The sequence below is a fragment of the Neopelma chrysocephalum genome, unplaced genomic scaffold, assembly GCF_003984885.1.
Source record: "Neopelma chrysocephalum unplaced genomic scaffold, ASM398488v2 Primary Assembly neopelma1_26, whole genome shotgun sequence".
Taxonomy (NCBI): domain Eukaryota; kingdom Metazoa; phylum Chordata; class Aves; order Passeriformes; family Pipridae; genus Neopelma; species Neopelma chrysocephalum.
This window is the reverse complement of record NW_020897695.1, coordinates 22,484,297-22,507,653: the sequence shown is the minus strand read 5'-3', so window position 1 is coordinate 22,507,653 and position 23,357 is coordinate 22,484,297. Positions and strand designations below refer to the sequence as shown.

Below are 23,357 nucleotides of genomic sequence, written 5' to 3'. Positions count from 1 at the left end.
AAAGACACACTGCCAACAACATTTCAGAGAACCAGCAACGGAATGGAGCTCTACAAGACAAACACTTAGAAAATTAGTAATTTTTATCTGTTGATAATTTCAGGAACTAGCTGACTACGTCTTTTCCCTTCCAATTTTATCCAAGGGCAACAGAGAATGTTAAATTCTGTTTTAAATACAGAAAAATGTTGCTCGGTTTGAAAAAAATACTAGAAATTTTTTGCAAGGATAATTGAATGAGGCTATCTTTCAGAAACAGTGCTTGCCTCGTTGAAAATATTCTCAATCAACACATTACATCCCAAAGATAGGTAAATAACTTGGAGGGGATCTTGGCTATATACTGGAGCCTTTGCTAGCTGCACTCAGCATAGGCAGATGAAAAAACCCCACGTTTAAGTAAAAGGAGCAAAGCAAGCATAGAATCATAGAATATCTCGAGCTGGAAGGGACCCACAAGAATCAGGAAGTCCAACTCCTGGGCCTGCACAGGACAGCCCCAAGAATCATGTGCCTGAGAGTGTTGTCCAAACACTTTCTGAACTCTAACAGCCTTGGTGCTGTGACTATGTTAAATAAAAGGAGCAGAACAAAGATACAAGGGGAAGATGGGACTGTGACTTAGCATTTTCCAATTAAAATATAGTATGCCAACAAGAAATATTAGTTAAAAAGAAAGCAAAATAAAGAGGGAAACAATAGACATCATTCGGTCACTGGAAAACAATACTATTTGATGGCTTAAAACCCAGAAGTAACAAAAACACCTCATAAAACATATAAGACACATGCACTATCTTTCTCCAATTATTTAAACACCACTAAGATTTTTCCATACCACATTCAATGACTATCAGACCTTATTTTGCTAGAATTGGAATACAGTAGGCAGCTGTTATTATATAAAAGGAAAAGTCACAATGAAGAATGTAAAATGTCAATTCTCAAGGTAATAAATCTCAACACTTCTCCAGAAAGAAAGAATTTTGAAGGCCTCAAAGATAAGATGGATAATTTAAGAGTTAAGAAAAGAGAAGCAGGAGAGGGAATCTGGAGGCAAGAGAGGAACTTCATTAAAAGTAGGGAGAAGTATGTAACTGTGCACCCTAAGATTATGTTGAACTAGTTAAAACTGACACTGTGCATAAATCTGTAATGAAATCACTTTCTAAGCAGAAACAGAACTCAGATTTGTTTTTTTACCCTTTAAAAGCACATCATTGTGAACACAAGCAGGACAGCACAAGTTTTGTGCAGAAATAATGCCTTTCACGAAATTAATAAAAACTGTTGAAACCAAAACATGTATTGCAAAAGGGAATCATAGTTCATTTTCTGGCTATATTAGGGAGGATACTATTGCATAATTAAAACCAGAAGGCATAAACCCTTCTATTTAATTAAAACAGCCTTGATCTAAAAACACTTAACATTATCTTTAAAGGAAAATACTGTTGTAGGCAGTTAACTTGAAGGGGTATACTCAAAGCTCTGGGAGTAAATCTGGGGCTTGATTCAGCTTAAGCACTCAAACAAGTCCAAGTTTCACAAGGCCAGTTAACCAAATTCTTCTAAATGGCATCGCTACCACAATTAAAAGCACATTATTTTTAGTCTTTACAACCAAAAGGCAGATGTCCCCTGTGCAAGCTGCCACCTGCCCTCTAGTGTCTCCAAGGTGTCTGAACAGCATTTTAGTCACGTTCAGGAGCACAATCTAACAATTTTTCCAGGTGCTGTTTCAAGCAGCATTCACAGGATTATCACTGGGTTCTACTAGTTCATAAACTCCATTATGAAAGGGTAGATGTGAACTCTATGAATGGATGAATCAGAGTTACTGCAGGTTCAATCAAAGTGCAAACTAGTAAGTCAATGTTTGAGTAAAATGGCTAATTCACAAAATCTAAAAGCACCTAAACAAATCGCTTTTGTATTTGAAAACTAGGGGAAAGAGAGTCCTAGAAATCTTTTGAAGTTTTCCTCTAACGAATGGCATACAAAGGGTGAGAAATAAAATTCATGGCAGAATTGGATTTCCTGAAGTTGGAAAATAAAAATGGGTATTCTGGAAGAATTATAAGGCAGTTTAATAGATCCCTACTTGTAAAGCAGAGCTGTAATGCCAGAGCAAATGAGAAATTAGTACTTAGTTGAAGTTGTCGCTGAAGAAAAAAGCCTCACATGACCTATGTTTATTTTTACCCAAAAGAATATCTAATTCTGCCTTAGTGCCATGCTTAGTTGGTTGGTAGTGATCAGATTCCAAAGGTTAAGCACATTACTTTAGAGCTGAGGTGAGCTTAGAGTAGCACATAGAACAGTTGCAGTGGTTAGTCTAGTAGGCGGTCATTTGTTAAAGTGAAGCAATCAGCCTGCAATCTGCCAACATTAATGAAAATTATTCAAGGAAGAGCCCAGATTAAAAAAAAAAAAATTACAACAAATTTTGCTGCATTAGTAGACTTCCTTGTTGGATTCTCTAATGCACACTGTAAGTCACATACAGTACACTTTTGCAGCACTCGATTTACTTGGTTTTGCTGGGATGTAAAGAATTGTTTTCAAAAAGACTAAGTCTGTCAAAGGCACTGCTTTTAGTTCCCACCCATATTTCAAATCACATTTAATATAAAGTTTACTGGTATGGAAATTGAGGAGCATAGTATGAAATTTGCATCTGCATACTTACATAAGCATAAAACAATCTTATCAGGGCTTGCAAAAGGAGCCCACAATTAAATAATGAAATGGTACAGCTGTAACATCTTTTGGGAAGCCAACGCTATGAAAAGACCAGCACAGTTTTTGTGTTAGGCAGTGACTTGCAAGTCAAGCAGCAGTTCTCACTTCACCTGCACTCCTCCTTTGTGGATCTTGGCACCAGATTCTTTTTGCCTTTGAAAATGAGAACAATAAAACTTAAGTCCATGCAGAGCTTGAGGTCCAGAGAGCTGAAGTTACAGAAAGTCCTAGCCAACTAAATTTTTATTTCTGTATGAGTTCCAAATGTATGGTATATTATGTGCTACAAATCAGGAGGTTTTTACAAGTGAAAGAGTTATGTCAGGCCAGAATAAAGGTCATGGACTTCTCACCATGAACTTACACAACATCATGCAGAGGTGTGACCAGGCACCATACAAAACCACTAAAGACTAACTTTAAAACAGCTAACTAGGCAGCAATAGCAATGAAGCTAGGGCAGAACTGTCCTCAGCAATGAGAGGTTGCTTAGACATTTACCTGAAGTCCCAGCCATGTCCTGAAGCACGTGCTGAATGCAGAAACAGTCCTTCTATAAAATTTGAGCTTGACAATTGGCTACTTTGTCAGTGTGCAAGAGCTGTGATAACATTTCTAAATTTCAATGTAGATACACCATCTGTTCATAAACGGTGCACTTTACATTGCCAGTAACACTTAAGAAAGAGTTTTATTTTAAGCTATAGCTTACATTTCTCTAAAGAAATATAGCCTCTTTTTTTGGCTATATGGTTTTCTATTGTACAAGCAAGCCAAGCCCAAATTACATTAAACTTACCTGATTTCTATTATTCCTATGAAATCTAAATTTTAGCCCTAGAGCTATCCATCTCTACTTCAAAATGAATTAATTTGAAATCCATGAATCATTTCAATGCTAACAGTAAATAATTTCAGATATCACTCTGAAGGTTAGATACAACATTTTAATCCAAAAATAATTTTGTTAAAAGGTATTTGAAGATAAAATTATTCTTCCCTCCCCAAAATATGACCAAATGATATCAGTTTTGTCTGAAGACACACAATGCATTCTGTATATGTGTAAAGCTGCAGCTGTGCTTACAGCACTTCCTCAGTCTGCCTGCAGACACAACAAAAATTACATTTTGATTTAATGAGAATGCAGGAACAGGAGGATCAATTGTGGTACTTACAGCAGGAAGATTAACATGCAACTGTTGAAATGCAGCATGGTATTTAGCTAGTATCATTTTGGAAGGATATTAGTATCTCATAAAGTCAATTAAAAATTGGAAGTAATGTTACAACATGCATTATATGCAAACATGTATCTGTTTATCTGTGGAGGTTCCTTGCACATAACAAGTGTCAGAGAAGAAGAAATGTAAAATGCTACTTTGAAATGGCCAAAGTCATAATCTAAAGTCCATATAAAAATAAAATTATGAAAAGCCTTAGAAAGGCTTAAACACTGCCCTGAAGGAGATATAGGCTTAATTTGGCCTGACAGAATACCAACCGTGACCTTACTGTAACCATAAAGCCCATCTATTTGCTTGAAATGTTAAAAGACTAATAGCAGATGGAGAACAAATGTTTGAGGCTCAGAAAATTGGAGTTTCAGCTGCCTACTGGGTTATGTTTTCTTGGACTCTGCACAGTCACGATGGAGGCATTCAAACTGCTCTAAATCTTTCTGTCTCTCAGCAGCATCACAGAGAACTCAAGTTTGGGACTCCTTTTGTAGCAGGGAGATTTAAAGTATGCAATGCAACATGCTGTTGCTACTTTCAGGGAACACTGAAAGGTATGCTTCTTACAAGCATGCATCAGAACCAATCGTGTAGGGAACTGCACATATCTGGGATAAGAACTCCCAGAATCCAGTGAGCAGTCCTTTTTTTTAAATGCATAGGCATCAACACATTCTGCAAAACAGATATGAATTTGATTTTAAAAGTACATCTTCCTTCAGTTAGCATGACATTTAACATATGCAGGCTTTAATACCTGGTGAGTGTTTCAGAGAGGGCATGTTGCATTCTGCCTTCTCACATGTGAAACAGTGAAAAGCACTTCTCATGAGACTTTCCAATACTGGACAGTTGGGCAGTGTAAAATAGTCTGAATCAACGAAGATGATTCCAGTTCTACTTACCAGGCTTATAACAGCATGAGAAACATTTGGAAGAGCTAGAAGCCACCAAGAGATCCTGACAAATTTCTACTATTTCTGTCATAGTTTTGTACCAACTCACACTGTCCATGACAAATGGATGAACAAATTATGATAGTAATTTCACAGTGACAAAGAGGTTTTGCTGTCTCTCTTAAAATGAGTATCACATGAAGAATAAAACATTTACCTGCAAGTTGTAGTCCTGAAGAATTTTCACTAGCGAGTCTCTCAAATTAGGAATCTCCATGCCTTCCTTAATGCGGTGAATCAAAAGAATAGGATCAACATGGGTTCCAATATTATTCAACAAACCAGTAATAAAAGCTGTGAAAACCAAGAGACAAAGAAATCAAGAAAACCAATCCAGCAAAATACCTGATCAAAGGATGTTTTGGTGACAAGCTACATGTTTTGGCTGATTCCATGACAGTTTTCTACTAAGTGATAACACTAAGACTCTTTTAGTCTTGCTATGTTTCTTGCGGCTGTATTTACTTGAATACAAGCCTTTGGGGAAGAGAGGAAGATATGGTTTGGCAATTCACAGAACTTCCAGCATATTCAGAAAAGGGGTAACTGACTCTCCAGCACAAATCCACAAGTAAATAATGCATTTTGATTTAATAATGAGGGCACTCGAGCAAACAGAGTGAGAAAATTATCTACATTATGTGACTATTCTATTCCCAGTTCCAGGGTTTAAAAACAATTTTTCAAGCAACTAATCTAATTTCACATGTTTCTAAACATTGGTGAGAGTGACACAATAGAAGTCTTTTGCTTTTTGAAGAGCATCTGGCTAAACAAAACACTAGAAGGATGAACCTCAAGGCTGTGTTTTTCCTTCAACCTCCCAAACTGAGGAATATCACTGCAGTTGCTCTGCATATAGGCAGATGGAACTGCAAGAATTCTATACGCTTTGAATCCCTTTTGCTCCAAAAATGTCACTGACTGTAGCATCACTTTTAGAGATGGACTGCATTTAAATATGGGTAATTTGAGAATGCCATTCTTCTAAAGGAATAACAGATTCTGGTCACTTCTTCCTGTCAGGAACAGCAGCCAAGGGATGAAAATGTACATATTCTGACACTAATTATACAAGACTTTCAGTCCCCCAGAAAAGAGATCCCAAGAGAGACTTTAAAGTCTTGATCTAGAGCCTCAGAAGAGGTTGCAAAAACTAATGGAGTACATAATTAAAAAAATTATTTTCTCAGTCTTTTGAACTTCTCTGATTCTGCCTCCTGAGCAACACTGATGTTGTTTATGTTTTGATTCCATCTAAACTTTTAACTTGGAGTAGTTACTCATATAATGGATGAAAGGCAAAATGCACTAATTATTACAGATCTTACCTTTGTAACATAGAAACAAAATAAATTAGTTATTTTACTGAGGGATAGAAAGGTGTAGGTTCTTCATTTTCAGAATTTGAAAGGGAAGCAGTTGCAACAAACACACTACACAAGCTGCAGACTGTGTTTTGAGGCTGTCTAAAAGTAAAGTCTCATTCTGCTAAATTAAAAGCACTGCTCTCCCCTTGACTGTCATTAAGGACACAACTATGCAGAGCTTAGTCAAACATTAAACCTCTAAGTACTCATTCTTATGCTGCATTACTGCAAGTTTTTATGCACAGTAGACATCTGTGTTGTGCTTCACAAACCAGAACACCTCCCTGGCCATACATAAACATCTTCTCTAACATACACATGAATAATTCAATCCTTTAATTGCAACAGAATTCCACAAAAAAATACATATGCAAGGCTTCCCAACTTACGTGGTTTGTCAATAGAATATAAAATGAGGTCTTCCCAAAGTTCTCCATCATCTTGTTCCTTGGCAAATTCAATAGCTTTATCTACATCTTGCAGTTCTTCCATTATCATCTTCAAGGCACTGCGGCTATTACCCATTCTGCCTAGAAGGAAAAATAAGTAAAGAGATTATAAACACTAAGTGCTTATCAATGCTCAGTGCTTTAAGAAGCTCTTTCAATTGTGAATTTTGTAAGTGTGAAGTTGACTCAAACTAATCTAACTAAGATCAAACCTAATCTAATCAGATGTAGGAAGGTAAATCCCAGGGCAATCAGTATAATCTGAACAAGTGCTTGGAGTACTTTGCTGGACTGGGACCTGGAGGATTTCTCAAGGATATTTTGGATCATATTACGGGTTCTGAACTGCAGCAACATCTAACATGAGGGGGAGTGTGTATATGTGCATACATGTAAACTATGACATGAAATATCCCCTTCAAGAGCCTACATGGGCACTTTTAATTTACAGTAAGTATAGTGCAGCTTATACCCATGAAAAATAGGAGGAAACAGGAAGAAGTAGTAGAAATGACGAACTATTCTTTAAATAAATTCATGAGTAAATCCTACTCTTCTCCCAAATGGTCCACAAAACATTCTTCTTACTAAACCAGAGATTGTTTAAAAAATGCTTTCTATTTTGTTCATGACTACTACATAAAGTTACATAAAAATCTTAGTCTTACAATGCCTCTCATTCAGAGGTAGAATCCTTGGCCAGCTGGAGGAGTTAATTTACAATTAATTTTATGAAAAAAAAAAAGACAGAAGGCAACATAAGCAAATCTTCCATCTCAGCAAAAGATAACATTAAGCTTCTGAGATGTATTCAGAATAAAACCTTTGTTTTATTTCTCCTCTCTCTTCAAAACTCAGTGTATTACTCTTCTCCTGGAGATTGTATCAAAAATACCTCCCCTCCCAACCTGTTCCCCATAGCCTACCCAACTCTTCCAAAACCCCAGAAAAACACCAAGTCAGAAACACAGTAACACAATATATACAGTTAAAACATCATATTAATCATCCAGTGCTTTGTTTTATTTTCTAAATAATGTTATTTGGATGTACTGACTGCATATCAACTTTGTCTCTGGGACAGCATGTTAAACAATATTACACAATACATTTTCACACCATAAACTTTATTACAAAATTAAAAGCGTGTTGTAATTTATCACACTGAGCATTACTTACTCAGAAGATAGACTGTCTCTTCTACAAAGTTCCTTTGTTGGCAGATCTCAAGAGCCTTGAATTTAAGGGAAGAGAGGAGGGAAGAAAACACAGGAAACCATGTAACATGAAATTTTATTGATCTCAAATACTGCAAGAGGCTTAAAGATATTTTTCCACCGAGTTACATTACTCATTTTGACAGAAACACAGCTCCCTTAATAAGCACTGTCACGCATTAATTAAGAAGAGAAACTCCATGACACTTTTTAAAATTCTTCTCTGAGACTGGGTAAATCTGGGGACAGGACTGGTAAAAACCAGCACAATTATCAAAACTACCAAACTGATTACCAGAAAGTTTTTAGTAACAGGAAATTGGCAGGGCTGGTATGCCATTAATGATGCCACGCCTTTTCCAAATTGGAAACAGAATTGGAAACAGCAAACTCAAGATTCATAGCATTCCTGTAAAGATAACTGTTCACCAATAAAGACTTTTACACTTGGAGATCAAAACTATAAATGCATAGAATAAGCTACAACTAAAGATGTGGGTAGGAATTAACTTTTCCTCCATTCTCATTATTTCACATGGGTTACTATGAAGATTAGACATATGGACAATGAATTTTGGGGTCGAGGCAAGTGAACTACCAACTAGATACTTCAGGTGAATGAAGATATGAATAATACTAATAAGTTATAAACACAGCTGACAGCTTTTTTTTCCTCTCCGCTTATAAGTTAAAACTACAAAGCACCAAGTATTCAGTAGTTCTAGATGCTGCACGTTTCCTGACTGTCATGCTCCCTCTAGAGGAAAACAGGGAACATGCCTACTTCTCTTTCAGCTCATTTTATTTGCTAATCGGCACTTGAATAAAAGTCGCTTACTTCTAAAGAACAAGAATTACTTCTTCCTGCTGGGTTTATAATTTCCTTAGAGCAATACTAAGAGTGATTTTTTCAAATAGAAATTCCTTTTAGCAATTTATACGCTGCAATGGAACCTGCTTAACAGGAACTGAAAATATTGGTAACTGGGAAATTCTTAGTCCCATTTTTATTTCCTTAGAACAAAGACTTGTATGTGGCAAAAAGCATTACTATATGCAAGTGTGGTAAGCAGTATAATTACTGAATTAGTATTTCAGTAAATTCAACTAAGTTTTACATAATGTTGGTATCTTTTCTCTCTTCCTTAGATTCTTACACATTAATATTTTAACATTAAGGTTAGAATTACACTTTTTTTTCTAACATCCTTTTCTCTCACTCTGGTGATTACTGCACCACACCTTCCAGAAGTTCCTGAGTCTCTGACCTATTCTTGCTTAGCAGCCCACAACTTCAGCAAAGCAGTGCCAGCAATGAGCTTGCATCAGTTTCACACAGCACTTTTTTGCACCACGCATCACTGAAGATGGGAGGCTGAATCTGCAGTAACTAAAACTAATTTGCATCAAAAGAAAAAAAAAATGCAGGTAAGGTTTTATATATAAAACCATGGTCACACAAATAACACATAAGGCAAAACCTAAGAGAATCAAAAAGTTAAAAACAAGTAAGTCAATAATGTAGACAAAAGTCTCTGGCTGGAAACCTTGCACGCTCACTGCCTAAAAAAAGGTCGAGTCAATCTCATTTCAGGTAAAGAAAGTTTCAACAAAGACCAAGAAAGTATTTTCCATTGTTTCCTGCAGTTGCACAGTAAGTTGACAGAAGCATTCAAAACAAGAGAGGTGCCAGGAACAGTACAGTTCTCTTCGGAATGTTAACCACGTAAAATGCAATATACAATATTACACTTAAAAACTACTCCACTGGTGTCATCATTATAGTTGCATACAGATACGTATCCTATCACAAGATCAGGTCTGCTCAACCGTTTATTAACAGCAACAAATACATATAACAAAATACTGACCCACCTAAAGAGGAAAACTTAGCATTTCCATTCTTTTCACTTTAATTCAAGTAGAGTAAAAAACCTCGAGACTAGCCTTACCTCTATGTATTTTTTTAATTTGTCAAAAAAGAGCATGGAAGGAAAATATAAAAAAAGTATGAAAAAATAAGAAGGTGGAAACCTGGCACTCTGAAAAAGCCCAAGTCTATTGGCCAAAGTACAAAGACAAAATACTTTTAGCTCTGTTAGTTCAGTGTCTGTTACATTGTGTATATTATTCAAAAGAAACTTATGATCTTAGAATATAAAGGTAGAAAAACCCCAGTTACATTACAGCTACTGATTTTTCAAGATCTAATGCTGACAGCTCCTAGATTTGGCAAAATGATTGTTGATTTCTTACAACCACAACCTGCTGTTCAGTCAGGCCAGGCACTGATGAGTAGATATGCTGCAGGTATGCATTAAGTTTGAATTCAGAACTTGTTCATTAAAAATACCCACTAATTCCTGCACTGAGAGCTGAGAGAGGAAAGTCTCAGCTGTCATCAGCTATGCAAACCAAACTTCTGCAGGTGATTCTCACAAACTCAAATGATCCCTCATTTTGGCAGTAGAGGGCAGTGCCAGACACAGTTAGAAATTCACAACACTACAAGCTACAGACCAGATATAAAAATCGAGGACCTGTGTTTAAATTCTAGGGGCTTACCTTCTCCAGTGGACAGTGTGTGCTGTCTCTGAGAAATGGTAGTAAGTTTGGTCGATCGTATTCAGCATAAAGGCTGATCTGTTTCTCATGATATCGTTGACCTTTATGGTGGTCTCTTTTGAAAAGCTTGTGCAAATACTAGGAATCAAAAAAGAATCAGAACTCAAACCCACTTCTATAACATTTTTAATAGAATCATAGAATTTCCTGAGTTGGAAGGAGATCATCGAAGTCCACCTCCTGGCCCTGCACGTGACAGCCCCAAGAGTCACACCATGTGCCTGAGAGCATTGTTCAAATGTGTCCTGAACTCTGTCAGCTTGGTGCTGTGACCACTTCCCTGGGGAGCCTGTTCCAGTGCCCAACCACTCTATTGGCGAAGACATTTTTACCACATGAAATATTTTAACCAAAGCATCTTGAAGTTTAGACACTGTGACAAAGCTCCTTCCTCTCTCTATGAGCACAGAAAACCGCTGAAAATAATTATCAGGGTCACTTTTATTCCAATGGAAGTAGGCTTCACACTTTCAAACCAATGCATCCCTTCTGTAACCGACTGACAGACAGTTGCCTTTGTAAAGCTCTTGGGCAGTGGGCTGCACACTTCATAGATCTGCTTCCCATAATCAGCTCCCTACCACATAAATCAGCTTTCCACCAGATCGATATCCTGAAGCCTATCTGTACACAGCAGCAAGTTAAATTTCCCTCCCTAATAGAGCCCAAGCCCATGGTTACATGTTATGTATTCCACTGACAGCATGTTCAAAGCAAGGAGGTGCTTCTGGAATAGCAATGTGGAGCCACAGTCTTATAGTGATATTGTAATTCTGTAGAAACAAGAACAATCCTGTAGCTCATGGAAGTTACAATTCTAAAAAGACAAGCAGTTTGCTGTCTCTATAGATCACAAAACATATTTCAGAGCTGCACCCAGCAACCAACTCCGTTTCCGTGCATGGAAAAAGGAGGAATACAAGCAAGAAGTAACTGAGCATAGAATACAAGTGCCTGCAACGCGGTAAGAAGGACTTCATGGTATATTAACAAGCAAGCAGTATGTTATCAAATTCTCACAAGTACGCATTTTAAAAGCATTTTACTATTGTAAAGATGTTACGGCCATGTTATAGAGTGAATTTGCAGAGGTAGCCACTTTGATGATTTATGACATTTCAGTGTCAGGTGCACTTTGACAAGATAAACACACCTGTAAAAGATATGTCTAGCAAAGAGTTTATTCAGCTCAACTTGAAATAACAGAATACAGAAATACTTACCACGTGCTGTAACTCAGGTCTGTTCTCTAATTCTTCAACGACTCGGTCAATCTGAAAGAAAACAAACCTGTGATAAACAGCACACTTACAGGACTGAAAGAAGGACAGGCAATCCAAGGTAGCATTGGACTGCCATGCCATGAACTTGTTATACTCACGGAAATTTTATCTTCATTATCCAAAAGCATGTCTACCGCTTTCTACAATAAAAAAAGTGAATTCAGTTAAGAAAGAGGTACACACATCTTCTCACATTCTATACAGTATTATGCTTATTCACTGATCACAGAATCATCTGAGTTGGAAGGGATCCATAAGGATCATTGAGTCCAACTCGTGGCCCTGCACAGGACCATCACCAAGAGTCACACCATGTGCCATGAACTCTGTCAGGTTTAGTGCTGTGACCACTTCCCTGGGGAGCCTGTTCCAGCACCCAATCACCCTCTTGGTGAAGAATCTTTTTCTAATATCCAACCTAAACCTCCCCTGACACAACTTCAGGCCATTCACCACAGAGATCAGTGTCTGCCCCTCTTCTTCCCCTCATGAGGAAGTTGTAGACTGCAATGAGGTCTCCCCTCAGTCTCCTCTTCCCCAGGTTGAACAGATCAAGTGCCCTCAACTACTCCTCATACGGCTTCCCCTCAAGGCCCTTCATTATCTTCACTGCCCTCCTCTGGACACTCTCTAATAGGTTAATATCTTTCCTATATTGCAGTGCCCAAAACTGCATACAATATTCAAGGTGAAGTTGCCCCAGTGCAGAGCAGAGCAGGACAATCCCCTTCCTTGACCAGCTGGTGATGCTGTGCCTGATGCCCCCCAGGACAGAGCTGGCCCTCCTGGCTGCCTGGGCACTGCTGACTTGTATTCAACTGGCCATTGACCAGGACCCCAGCTCTCATGGCAACCTGTGACTTGGAGAGATGCATCTACCATTGGCAGGTCTGGCTGGCTGGAGGCCTCTGACACGGTTGGTACAGTGACTCCACCAGCTACAAGGGACTGAGCTTTACAGTGCATCAACATCGTAACTGAGGAAGCTTAAACTAATACACCAATAAGACTGGGGCTAAAAGGATCTCTTTGCTCTTCCTTACCAGCTACTGAGTCTGTTTTCTGCCTATACTGGCTGCCCTGGATGGTCAGAGAGGAGCCCTTCCTGCTCACCCTGCCTGTGTGACCTGCCATATCACCCCCCCTGTTTACCCGCTCACGCTCCCTGAGCCAATTGCTAAATCTGCCCCAATTGCTCTTGGCACTGCTTTTCTGCTCACCAAGTTGGCTTCCGAGGGCTTCTGACTCCTCTTAGCTCATTTATTTTTAATCTGTTAAAATATCTCCAGTGGTAAGCAAATATAAAATCATTAAGATCACCATACCTCTGAATCAAAATCCACAAGTGTCAGATGGATATTTCAGACCTACTCTTTCCAGCAACAGTAATTCAGAGAGCAGTTTGCATAACATCGGCATTTTCCCTCACAGCACAGCATTACAGGAGAACACATCATGTATTCTTCCAGAATACTTCTCCTAAGTTTCCTCACTAATAGCAATCAATGATGTGCATTTATATTGCAGATGATGTATGCCCATCGAGTCACAGAAAGCCACTGCCAAATGATGTTGAAATACTCTTTGTCCCACTGCAAAAGTGAACTGCAGGATGATAGCTATAGAAGAAACACACAACTCAACCTGCCTTACAACTGGATTCCTCCAAACTACCCGTACCCCAATACCGTAACATAAGCAAACAAGACCACGTAAGCCAAGTGGCCACCAGGATTCTGGTTCTGCTTCCTCTTACAAGAGCAAACTTTTGCTTCACATTCAAAAAATACAAACCTACAAATTCCTGATACAATTTATTCTATTTAATTGAAAAGAGTTATAGTATTTTTTCTCTCATATAGTTTAGAATGAGCACACTAATGATGATGGTACAGATGACTCTGTATTTTAGCTACAGTGCTTAAACAACTACTGCACTTAAAAAAGAGCAAATCTACTTGGTTATCTTCCCCAGGGATCATACCAAAACTCATTTGCTCAGGTTTTATAGCCAGTTGGAAAGAAAGAAGACAGAATTCAGCACAAAATCGCACTTCCTGATTTTTGGAATTTAGGTTAACAACCTTGCAAACTTTCAAAAGCAGATTAATTGACTGTAGTGAAAGAAAAGTGGGAAGTACATTCAATCTTTCCTGTCTATTTTCTTGGCTTATTAATAGCATTATTTGGTTAGAAATACAGAAAGAATATCATGGTGAAATGACACACTGTGAAATGATATTAAATGTTGTGACTTGAGAATCACAACAATGACCTTGGATCTGGCACTTTTCTCACTGTGAGTGACAAATGGAAATGGAAAGGAAATGGAAATACAAAAGAAAAAATAATCCTTGCAGTCTAGGCAAACACAATCTTCCTTACCTCAGAATGTATCCAGACATACCAAACACACTCTCTGCCTCAACACTACCTTTAACTCATTAATTTTTAATCTGTTAAAATACCTCTACTGGAAAGTGAATATAAAATCATTAAGATCACCATACCTCTGAATCAAAATCCATGAGCAAAACAATTTTGTCTCTGATAGAACTGAAGAGATTGTGCTTGTGGATCAACTGGAAGACGTCTTTGTGCCTCAGAGTCAGGTAGATTTCTAGGGCTCTGCCATAGCGCTGGTCGTAAGTATACCTGATAAAACCAGGGTTATAATACCACGTGATTTCACATACCTAAGTGTAGGGAAATCACCTATGAGGGAAAATATACTCTCGTATGTAAAGCTTGCTAGGATAGAGTCCCTGTAACTCATTTTTGTTAGAGGGAAATAAACACCAGGTAACATTAATTTCACCTCTGCTTATATTGGCCACTGCATTTGTGTTCTGACCTGTGGTTTTCCGCATTTTCATTTTCTGTTTTCAAATCACAGGAGAAGCCACACAAAACTCTAGTTTTTAAATTTTTGGAAACCAATTGGAAATCTCTTCAGAGCTAAAACCCACTGTTCTCTAAATACTTCAGTAACATAGTAATAGAGAGTAGTTCTGCTTTCTTCAAAGAAGCAGTACAAAAAGAACTTAACATGGTGATCAGGCTGAGAAAATCAAAGAGCTTTACCCTGTAAAAAGTGGCCTAGAACCAGATCAGTTTTGGCACATTTTCCAGTCACATATTTCCAGCCATGCAGTAACTAGTTCTTAAATAGTGGGCAATAACTCCACCCTTTTATTTTCCTGTAGGTAATTCCGAAATGCACACTTCACAAAAGAGGTTTCCCTCTGACAGCATAAAGAGGAATGCTAGCTATTTACTTTGGAAAAAAGAGTAAGGAAATCCAATCTCATGAGTAACAATTTGCTTTCATACACAATGTGAACTTTACAAGAAAAGGGTAAAGAATTGCTAAGCTGTGCAATCAGCAGAGTGGAGAGAAGCCAATACTCTGTAGACTGCAGCAAAGAATATTTCTGTTAAGAGAGTTAAGCAAATATTGATAAACTACAGTACACTCTTTTAAGTGTACTTTTTGTAACAGGAATTTAAAATTGTACTCACAATTCTGCAAGTGTTCGTAGCAAGGTCCTGTTCTGTGGATCTTTCTTCAGGTGATCCACTACAGCTTGAACTATGATTGTGTTATTGTACAGATCTCCAGGCCACTCTTTTATAAGGGTTGCAAACCCCTAAAAGTATAAGAGATTGTAACAGAAATAGAAAGAATGGCTTAAGGAACACTTCAAAACATCAAAGTTTCAGCTAAGCCTCTGAGATGATACCTGCTGTGCTTCACCTTTAAGCAAATTTTACGTGTTCACAGATGTGCACAATGCAGAACACAGATTTTTCCTTCTTAGAGCAATGTTATTAAGATTCACGAAGCTGAGTTTCTTTCGGGTGCTGTAGGTTTTGTGCATCACCTCAGACACGTTAAATTCAAAAAACTAAAAATAACAATATCTATAATACATAATTAATCTCACAGTATTTGCATGCTCTGAAGAACATTCTATTTATTCTCTTATAAATAAAATCAAAATTCAACTTTTTAATATTTTCATTATTATGGAACTGTCCATCAATAATCTGTTTGAATACAACAGAGAATTTGCTGTCAGAATTCTACATTACTGAGGGTGTTTGGCTAGCAATAACTGTTAAATGTAGAGACATCAGGCTGCAGTACCTCGTAGTCACTCTCCAAAAACTCATGCAGGACCATTTCATAGATCAGAGGTTTCAAAACTGGATCCCGTCTTGGCAAGTAAGGACTAATTGCCTATAGGAACAAAGAAAAGAAAGTGTCAGAAAGGGAATGATATGTAACATCCCAGTACACTGATAATAGATCAAAAGAATTGTTGTTAAACAAAAATAACAAAGTTATGCACAAAACATGACCCCTGGTATTCACTGGAAGCCTATATATCGTATTTGTAAGCAGTACCCTGAAGTTATTTACTTTAGGATTACGCACATTGGAATTGTGTGTAATTACACACATTTGAATGTGAGATTATACACATTTGAAAGAATTTTCATTTGAAAGACAGGTGGCAAGATACTAGTTACAATGGGAGAATCAGCCATTGCCGTTAGAGAAGTCTGAATATTTACCACTAGTCAGTTAGAAAATAAAACCCATAAAAGACCTCAGAAGAAGAATGTTTTCAAAATCCATTTTGTCAAGTCTTGGCCTTGTAAAAAGGTATAAGGATTCATTAGCTGAAAAATGTGTACTTCTGATTTATGACCTGCTGTGGGATCACTACATTTTACGAAGAGTTATGTTTTGCCAGCTATTTTTACATACCCAAATGAAAATTAATTTAAGAATATATCTCTCCATGAAAAGGGTGAAGGTATGTGATCTGTTACTCTATAGGAGGTGATAAGGAGTTGCATTCTGGCAGGCAGGAGACAAGAACCTGCCAGAATAAATCAGCTCATATCCTGGAATTTCAGCACATCATCTTATTAGCACTATTATTCCATGCAACTAGAGGCCAAGATTATTACCATATTCTAAAATAAATTCTACTGCTACCAGCAGTGTGGGGACTTTGGGGTTTGTAGCTAAAGGATCAACACTGATGAAATTACTCCAAATACTCAGAGATGTTGCCTGTTGCCCACTATTGGCACATACCACAGTAACATTTTGTTACTGAAGTTGCTTGAACAAAGCAGGAGAAATAACATTTCATTACAGGTTTTTTTCAGTTTTACAGACAGCAGTGACTATTCACAACAAATTCTCCTAGTATTTAAATCAATTCAATTGCCTAAGTTACATATTTCACTAAAGCCTTCCATTTGTAGGTGAGAAACGAAGTACAAGTAAAAGATCAATAAAAAATGACTTTGCAGAAATTAACAGTTCATTGCTTGCAGGAGACCTCTTCTCTCCATGTGCTGTTTGAGCTTGGCCAGTCTTTGAAACATAGTGCTGCCAATTATCAGCTCCCACCATCTGTCACAGAATTAAACAGTTAACTCACAGCACAGTCTTGCCAGCTGCCCTGGGGAATCATATTCCTGACTGCCTCAGAAAAAGTCTCTTCTGACCATAAAGATAGCAAGCTGGACATCAGCTGGAGACTCAAAGGCAGAGTACAATCTCCAAAGCCTGTTTTCATTCCCACTTTCTACCTTCCTGTCACCTCCTAAATGAACAACCTCCCCCAACAGACTGTTGCAACACTTGGCTGTTGTTTGGTCACACAGCGAGCTGTGGAGAGGTGCAGTTGCCTTGCTGTGTGGGGACCAGGCTGCCTCAGGAAGGAAATCTCTCCTGTCCCAAGTTCCAGTGCTTTGAAGGAAAACCACAGCCACCTTCTGCAGTTTGGCAACCAGGCTCAGCAAAGACTAAGAAAAGCATACAAGGTATTTTTAAGCCTTGGCACAAAGGTGAACTAAGACCCAAGCTGGAGGTTACAAACTCTTCCTGTTTTATTTTTAAGCTGCAGATAAGGAGCAAGATCAGACAAAAAAGCTGTGGAATCAGAATGCCCTTGTACCAATTCTTGAACCACGTGCTGAAAGTCACTTTAAATAAAAAAGGGATATTATACACAGAAATATTTTCTTCCTTTGTTCCTTCTTAGGAGCTGCTTACAGACTTTACATCAATAGGTATAAGGATGAGGTATACAAGAAAGCCCATGTAAAAGTTGACATGAAATAGCCTAAACCAGCTCACCAATAAACCCAAACCACAATTTCTGATTCCTCAAAGGATATCTATGAGATGAAAGGGACTGTCTGGATAGTGCTGCTCTATGCTATGCTCACTAGAGTCAGGTGGAGTCTTTCAAGTACCCTCTAGCCAACGTTTTGGTCGTGAAAGCACTGCTGTTGCTAGCTGATCATCCTGAACCCCTGCTGAAAGTCACTTCTGTCACAGTGTCAAGAGAATGGAGCATATCCCTCATGCCACAACAGCCAACACTCACAGAGTTTGGCATCTGCCTTCGAATCTATCCACCTTCCTCAGCTGTTTGAGCTGAGATATTGTATTATATGCTCAAGTGACTTGAGCACAAGCGTGTAACTCCCTCAAGCTACCACTGCTGGAGGAGAGGAACAGATCATTGCAAGGCTCTAAAATCTTGAAACTGCCATAAGAAGGTTTGCTAGAAGATATTCACTGAAGACATGAGAGATGTCAAGATACCAAAATGCAACCTTTAGCAGCCAAACAGGAACACTCAAAAATGCCCTAAAGCCACATGCAAACAAACAAGACACCCCACAGGCTTTGACACTGGGGTATCACTAGTCCCTCTGCAGGAAGGAAAGTTTAAACCTTTAGTTTTACTATCACCTTAGCTACTGGCAGATCACACTAGATTGGAAATGTCATATTTCAGGCGACTGCATATTTTAATATGCAGTGCAAATTCTTTTAAGAAAATTCCATTTTGAAATAAACTCTGTCTCCAAATCTCCAATAGTCTTCTCATCAGGGCTTAAAGCCATTATAGGCCAGCTACACTATGGTGTGTAATACCCACTGGTTAGGTAAATAGCTAAAAATTCCAAAAAACATACAAGTGATCACAAGCATTACAAGAACCCCTTCGTTTAGATCTGGCTTAAGTTAGTTCATAGTTCATCCTTTATGATACTCAGATATCTTTAAGATTTTGGGAAAAGTTACATGGGATTGAAATAGTAAAATAACATGGGCATTTTCTAGAACTGCAACTTGATGCTGAATAATGTAATCCTTTCTTTTTCTAAGTTTGAGAATTCTTGGGCCTGAGCCCTAAAAAGGAAAAGAAGAAATTCTAAAGGCTGAAAACAACCGTTTAGAAAGGTAGTAACTGAGCAGAGATGTTTTGCAGCAAACCTGCAAATATTTTTATATTTTGCAGTCGGCTGGATGACATAAGGAGTGACAAGACAAACATCCCTTCCAGACACTTGCATCTAAAAAAACCCCAAAAGGACAAAGAAGCAGTGTATCAAAATTTCACCTGTACCTGAACTTGGCTCCTTTATTGGACTGAAATAAAGAAACAGAAACATGGGATTTCATCTTCCAAGGTGGCAAAGAATGCACCAAACCACTAATAAGTCATACAGAAGGCAAGGCTGTTCTTGCACTGGACTGGCTCTAAAACAGAAGTCGGACATTTCTGAAATTCATAATGCTGAAACACTTTTGGTCTTTGAACAGAATTAAATAGCTCAAAGCCAGCAAGGGACTGCGTGCTGTGAGATCTTAATAATATGTCCTTTTTGGCTCATTGAGTTTGAATAGGAAGACATAAAATTCAGAAGTAAATGTACATGTGCTACCAAAGGGAGTGTGCATAACGTTTTCTACTGGTTTAGCAGTGACAGTACTAAAGCCTTATGTCCTGGGCAATTTATTAACTGAGAATCTCACATTAGATGTGTACTGTTACAGTAGCTGGCTTGTGACCAGGGAAAACACACAACAGGGCAGACTGCTCCTCTTTCTTGCCACCATTTCTAGCACACAGCATAGGTCTTTGCTGTTGCTTTGCAATTCTTTGACATTTATAATTGTGTATCTGTTGCAAGAGAACTGGATTTTCCAGAATGACTGGCATCCATAGAGACAATTTTTCTTAAGAGTCGGGGTAGGATTTTCGGGACATACCAGAAAGGAATGAAAAGTAAATGGGAAAGATGTATTTAACTGTGAGCATCTTTGTAAGTAAAGGCCCTGGGGTGGGGTCTTCTACTTGGACACTGTCAACAAGTAAAAACGTAGCTGAGTACATAGATATGCTATGCCTCCAATCCTGTTTCAAAGCATGTTAACACATACACATCAATCTGAAAGACAACTGTCTAGGAACAACTAAAGATCAGGGGCAGAAATACAATAGGGCATTAAATGTGATGCTTTAGATACTTGGTCAAAACATGCAGTAAGCACAGCATGCAAATTACTTGAGTGCAGACTCAGAAATTAACTTACCTTAAGTTGACCTATTTCTTTAAACTTATAAACTTCAAATTCCCAGAGTTCTGTGTTTTTGCCAAGAATTTTCTGGCACTTTCTGGAAGGAAGATGAAAGGAAAGAGAACAAAAATAGGTACAGAGAATAATACAAATGTGACAGCATTACTGCAAGGATTCCTTTATTCTTCTTCTTATCATGACATTTACTCAAGTGACTTATTTTGGCAACCATTGCTTTCAGCAGAGTATGCCAGATTCTCCTTCCTTCAGATCTTAAAATTTTGTTGCCTCCAAGATGACTAACTGCTTGTTATTCATTCACCCTTAGTGATTAGGGCCATATTAGCTCTCACAGAATCATAGAATAGTTTGGGTTGGAAGGGAGATCAAACATCATCTAGTTCCAACCCCCACGCCATAGGCAGGAATGCCACCCTCTCGATCAGCTTTATGAGTGATTTTTTCAAATCTCAGTTGAGAAAAATTGAGCATTTAGAAAGAAAAGCTTATACATACACATACATGAAAACATGAAAATCTTCGGTAATTTCTGATCCTTACGTTAGATACCCATATGTGACATTTTTGTTTATACCCACATAAAACCAACTTATTTTCTGATGGTCTTACACGTAATAACACACTAATAAACTTAGTTTATCAAAATCCAAAGAAAACCTCAGTTCTGAAAATCTAGTGTGACTGAAAAATCAAGTCTGACTTTCAAAAATATGAATGTCTCAATTCCAGTTAAAGTTTACAATAACTTTTAGGTCACTACAGGCAAGAAAATACAGGGCACAGAAAAATACATCTCTATGCTTTAAAACTTCAGAAACTCCAGAACAAACAGAAAATCAACATCCCCAAATACTTCAGAATCAATAATTGTTTTTGCTTTTTCCCCATACGCAGACACGCTTTATCCAGCAAAGAAGATCTTTAATACTAGGTTACCGAGCAGCCAGGTCATACTCTCCTTTCTCCACTAGGTGATTTACATAGGCTAAGCCAATGTCCTAAAGGGAATAAAAATAAAGAATTAGTTATAAAAGTTTGGGAGTGAACTACTTGACAACCACAATAACTACCGTAACAGCAATGCATAAAGCTGGAAAGTCAAACACAGGGCTCTAAGTAGATCCTGTGATTCTCCTTTATAAGCAGGGCCCACAGAACAGTCAACACATAATACCTGCATAGGCCACTCACAGGTTCAAACTCAGGTGCTCTTTTAAATAATTCTCATAAACTCATTCACGCTGAGAAGACTGTGCCACCTTTCCTTACTAAGGATTGTTCAAAACACATAGCTGATCTCTCAGTGCTTGCATTCGTTAGTTCAAAAAGAAAACCACCAGTCATTGTATAAGGTATGCTCTTTGTCAAAACAAAGTTTGCAGAGAGGGGCAAAAAGTTGGTTGAGAATATAAATTCTAGTCCTGCTCAGGAAAGTGCAAGAATTACTGAGAACTTCACAAGATTATTAGGTATTATTACATACTAAATTTCTCTTCTCAAGAGTTCATCACACAGGTCAGTTGTAAAATTTTTCCAGTAGGAATCTAATATATATTAAAATTTTGGCATGGGCCTTCTGCTGTAATCTCAACATTCGTGTCCATGTTGACACAACCCAGTGTACTCACTGCATAATTTAAGAATCATATCAGTAAAAGTACATTGTTTCTAGGAAAAAAAAAGAGGAAAAAATGAAAAAAGAAAAAACAAAGCTGAAAAATGAAAAAGAAGTCCTTGTTTCTTACAAAACTAAACATTTGGGTCTTCTGAGGCACAATACTTTTTTGATCAATATCAAGGACAGTACTGACTGGAGCAGAGTATGAACAGAGGTATGCAACAACTTCAACTGGTCAGTCTACTAAAAAAGTCAGAAAAGAAAATGTACATACACAGGATTTTAGGATTTCATTCCACTATAGGAACAACCTTTGTATTTACAGCTTCACCATTCTCAAGAATGAAGATTTCTGCCAGCCTCTTTCTCCTATGGAACAGCTCCCCAGTGAGCAGAGAAGACGTATAAGTAAAGGAGCTGTAGATCTGGTTGTTTAGGACCTTTGCATTCTGCTCAAGAGGTGCAGAGGAGCAGTGATAATTACTGCAATCTAAAAAATCCCCAAGGCCACCAGACTTGTCAGGTGGTTCAGGTGGTGTGAATGTGGTGTCACCTGGCAGTGAGAGCATGAGTTGTTTTAAATCAGTACACTACTAATCCTTCACTTAGGGCTTAATGCCAACATTTTATTCCCTCAACACATTCCGTTAGCTTTTGTATTAGAGACCAAACTCTCAAAAACTGCTTGTTTCACTGAATTTCATTGTATTTTGTAGAGCAAACTTCTGTACACCAAAAGAAAAGCTGTGGGGTTTTTTGGTTTGGTTTGGTTTTTGGGTTTTTTTAGGTTTGGTTTCTTTTCCCTCCTAATGTATTGCTAGGACCCCCTTCAACAAGTCTTTATATCTTTCGCAAGGGTCACAGAGCAGCTGTGATGAGTGCAAACTCTGTGATAGGTGATGACATGCCATTACATCTTGTTTCAACTTCTGGACTATACAAGAATAGAAGTTTTTTTAAGACATAATGATATACAGCATGCATATCAGTAATTTGGCCCAAAATTAAAAATTAAACACATCGTCTAACACTTTGTACAGATTTAAATTTAAAGCAGCAGCAGTACTAATAAAATACCAATATGTTCACAGTGAGGTCAATTTAAACAAAAACAAACAAGCAAAAACTAAAATTAGTGATGCTTTTGTGGCTATTACACTATCCTCCCTTTTGTCTTAAACATAGATACTCTTTGTTGCTCTGTGAAAGGGACTATAAAGATGGGAAATAACTATACATGAGAAAAGGAGCTTAACTATGTAAAATAATGAGAATTGGAAAGCGGAACGAGAGAGCTAGATATGAAACTGCAACTGAATTTCAATAGCATTTAAAAGGTCTTCCCATTGCATCTCTCAAACTCTTGACAAAACCCTGTCACATGTACCAGGTAAAAGTTTAAGAGAAATGTGTCACTCCCTCCACAAT

At 37.9% G+C, this 23,357-nt stretch overlaps 1 protein-coding gene across 4 annotated transcripts in view; it reads right to left on the bottom strand.

Moving 5' to 3' along the window:
* VPS41 (VPS41, HOPS complex subunit) overlaps positions 1–23,357 on the bottom strand; it is a 110,605-nt gene that overhangs the window by 5,376 nt on the left and 81,872 nt on the right. For all 4 annotated transcript variants that reach the window (XM_027675872.1, XM_027675871.1, XM_027675873.1 and 1 more), the window contains 11 exons: positions 21,248–21,309; positions 20,306–20,387; positions 16,034–16,126; positions 15,406–15,533; positions 14,394–14,538; positions 11,982–12,023; positions 11,824–11,874; positions 10,541–10,678; positions 7,938–7,992; positions 6,699–6,839; positions 5,097–5,233 (listed from right to left, as the gene is read on the bottom strand). In XM_027675872.1, coding sequence (XP_027531673.1) covers positions 5,097–5,233; positions 6,699–6,839; positions 7,938–7,992; positions 10,541–10,678; positions 11,824–11,874; positions 11,982–12,023; positions 14,394–14,538; positions 15,406–15,533; positions 16,034–16,126; positions 20,306–20,387; positions 21,248–21,309 — 1,074 coding nt within the window. The remainder of the gene's footprint in view (positions 1–5,096; positions 5,234–6,698; positions 6,840–7,937; positions 7,993–10,540; positions 10,679–11,823; positions 11,875–11,981; positions 12,024–14,393; positions 14,539–15,405; positions 15,534–16,033; positions 16,127–20,305; positions 20,388–21,247; positions 21,310–23,357) is intronic.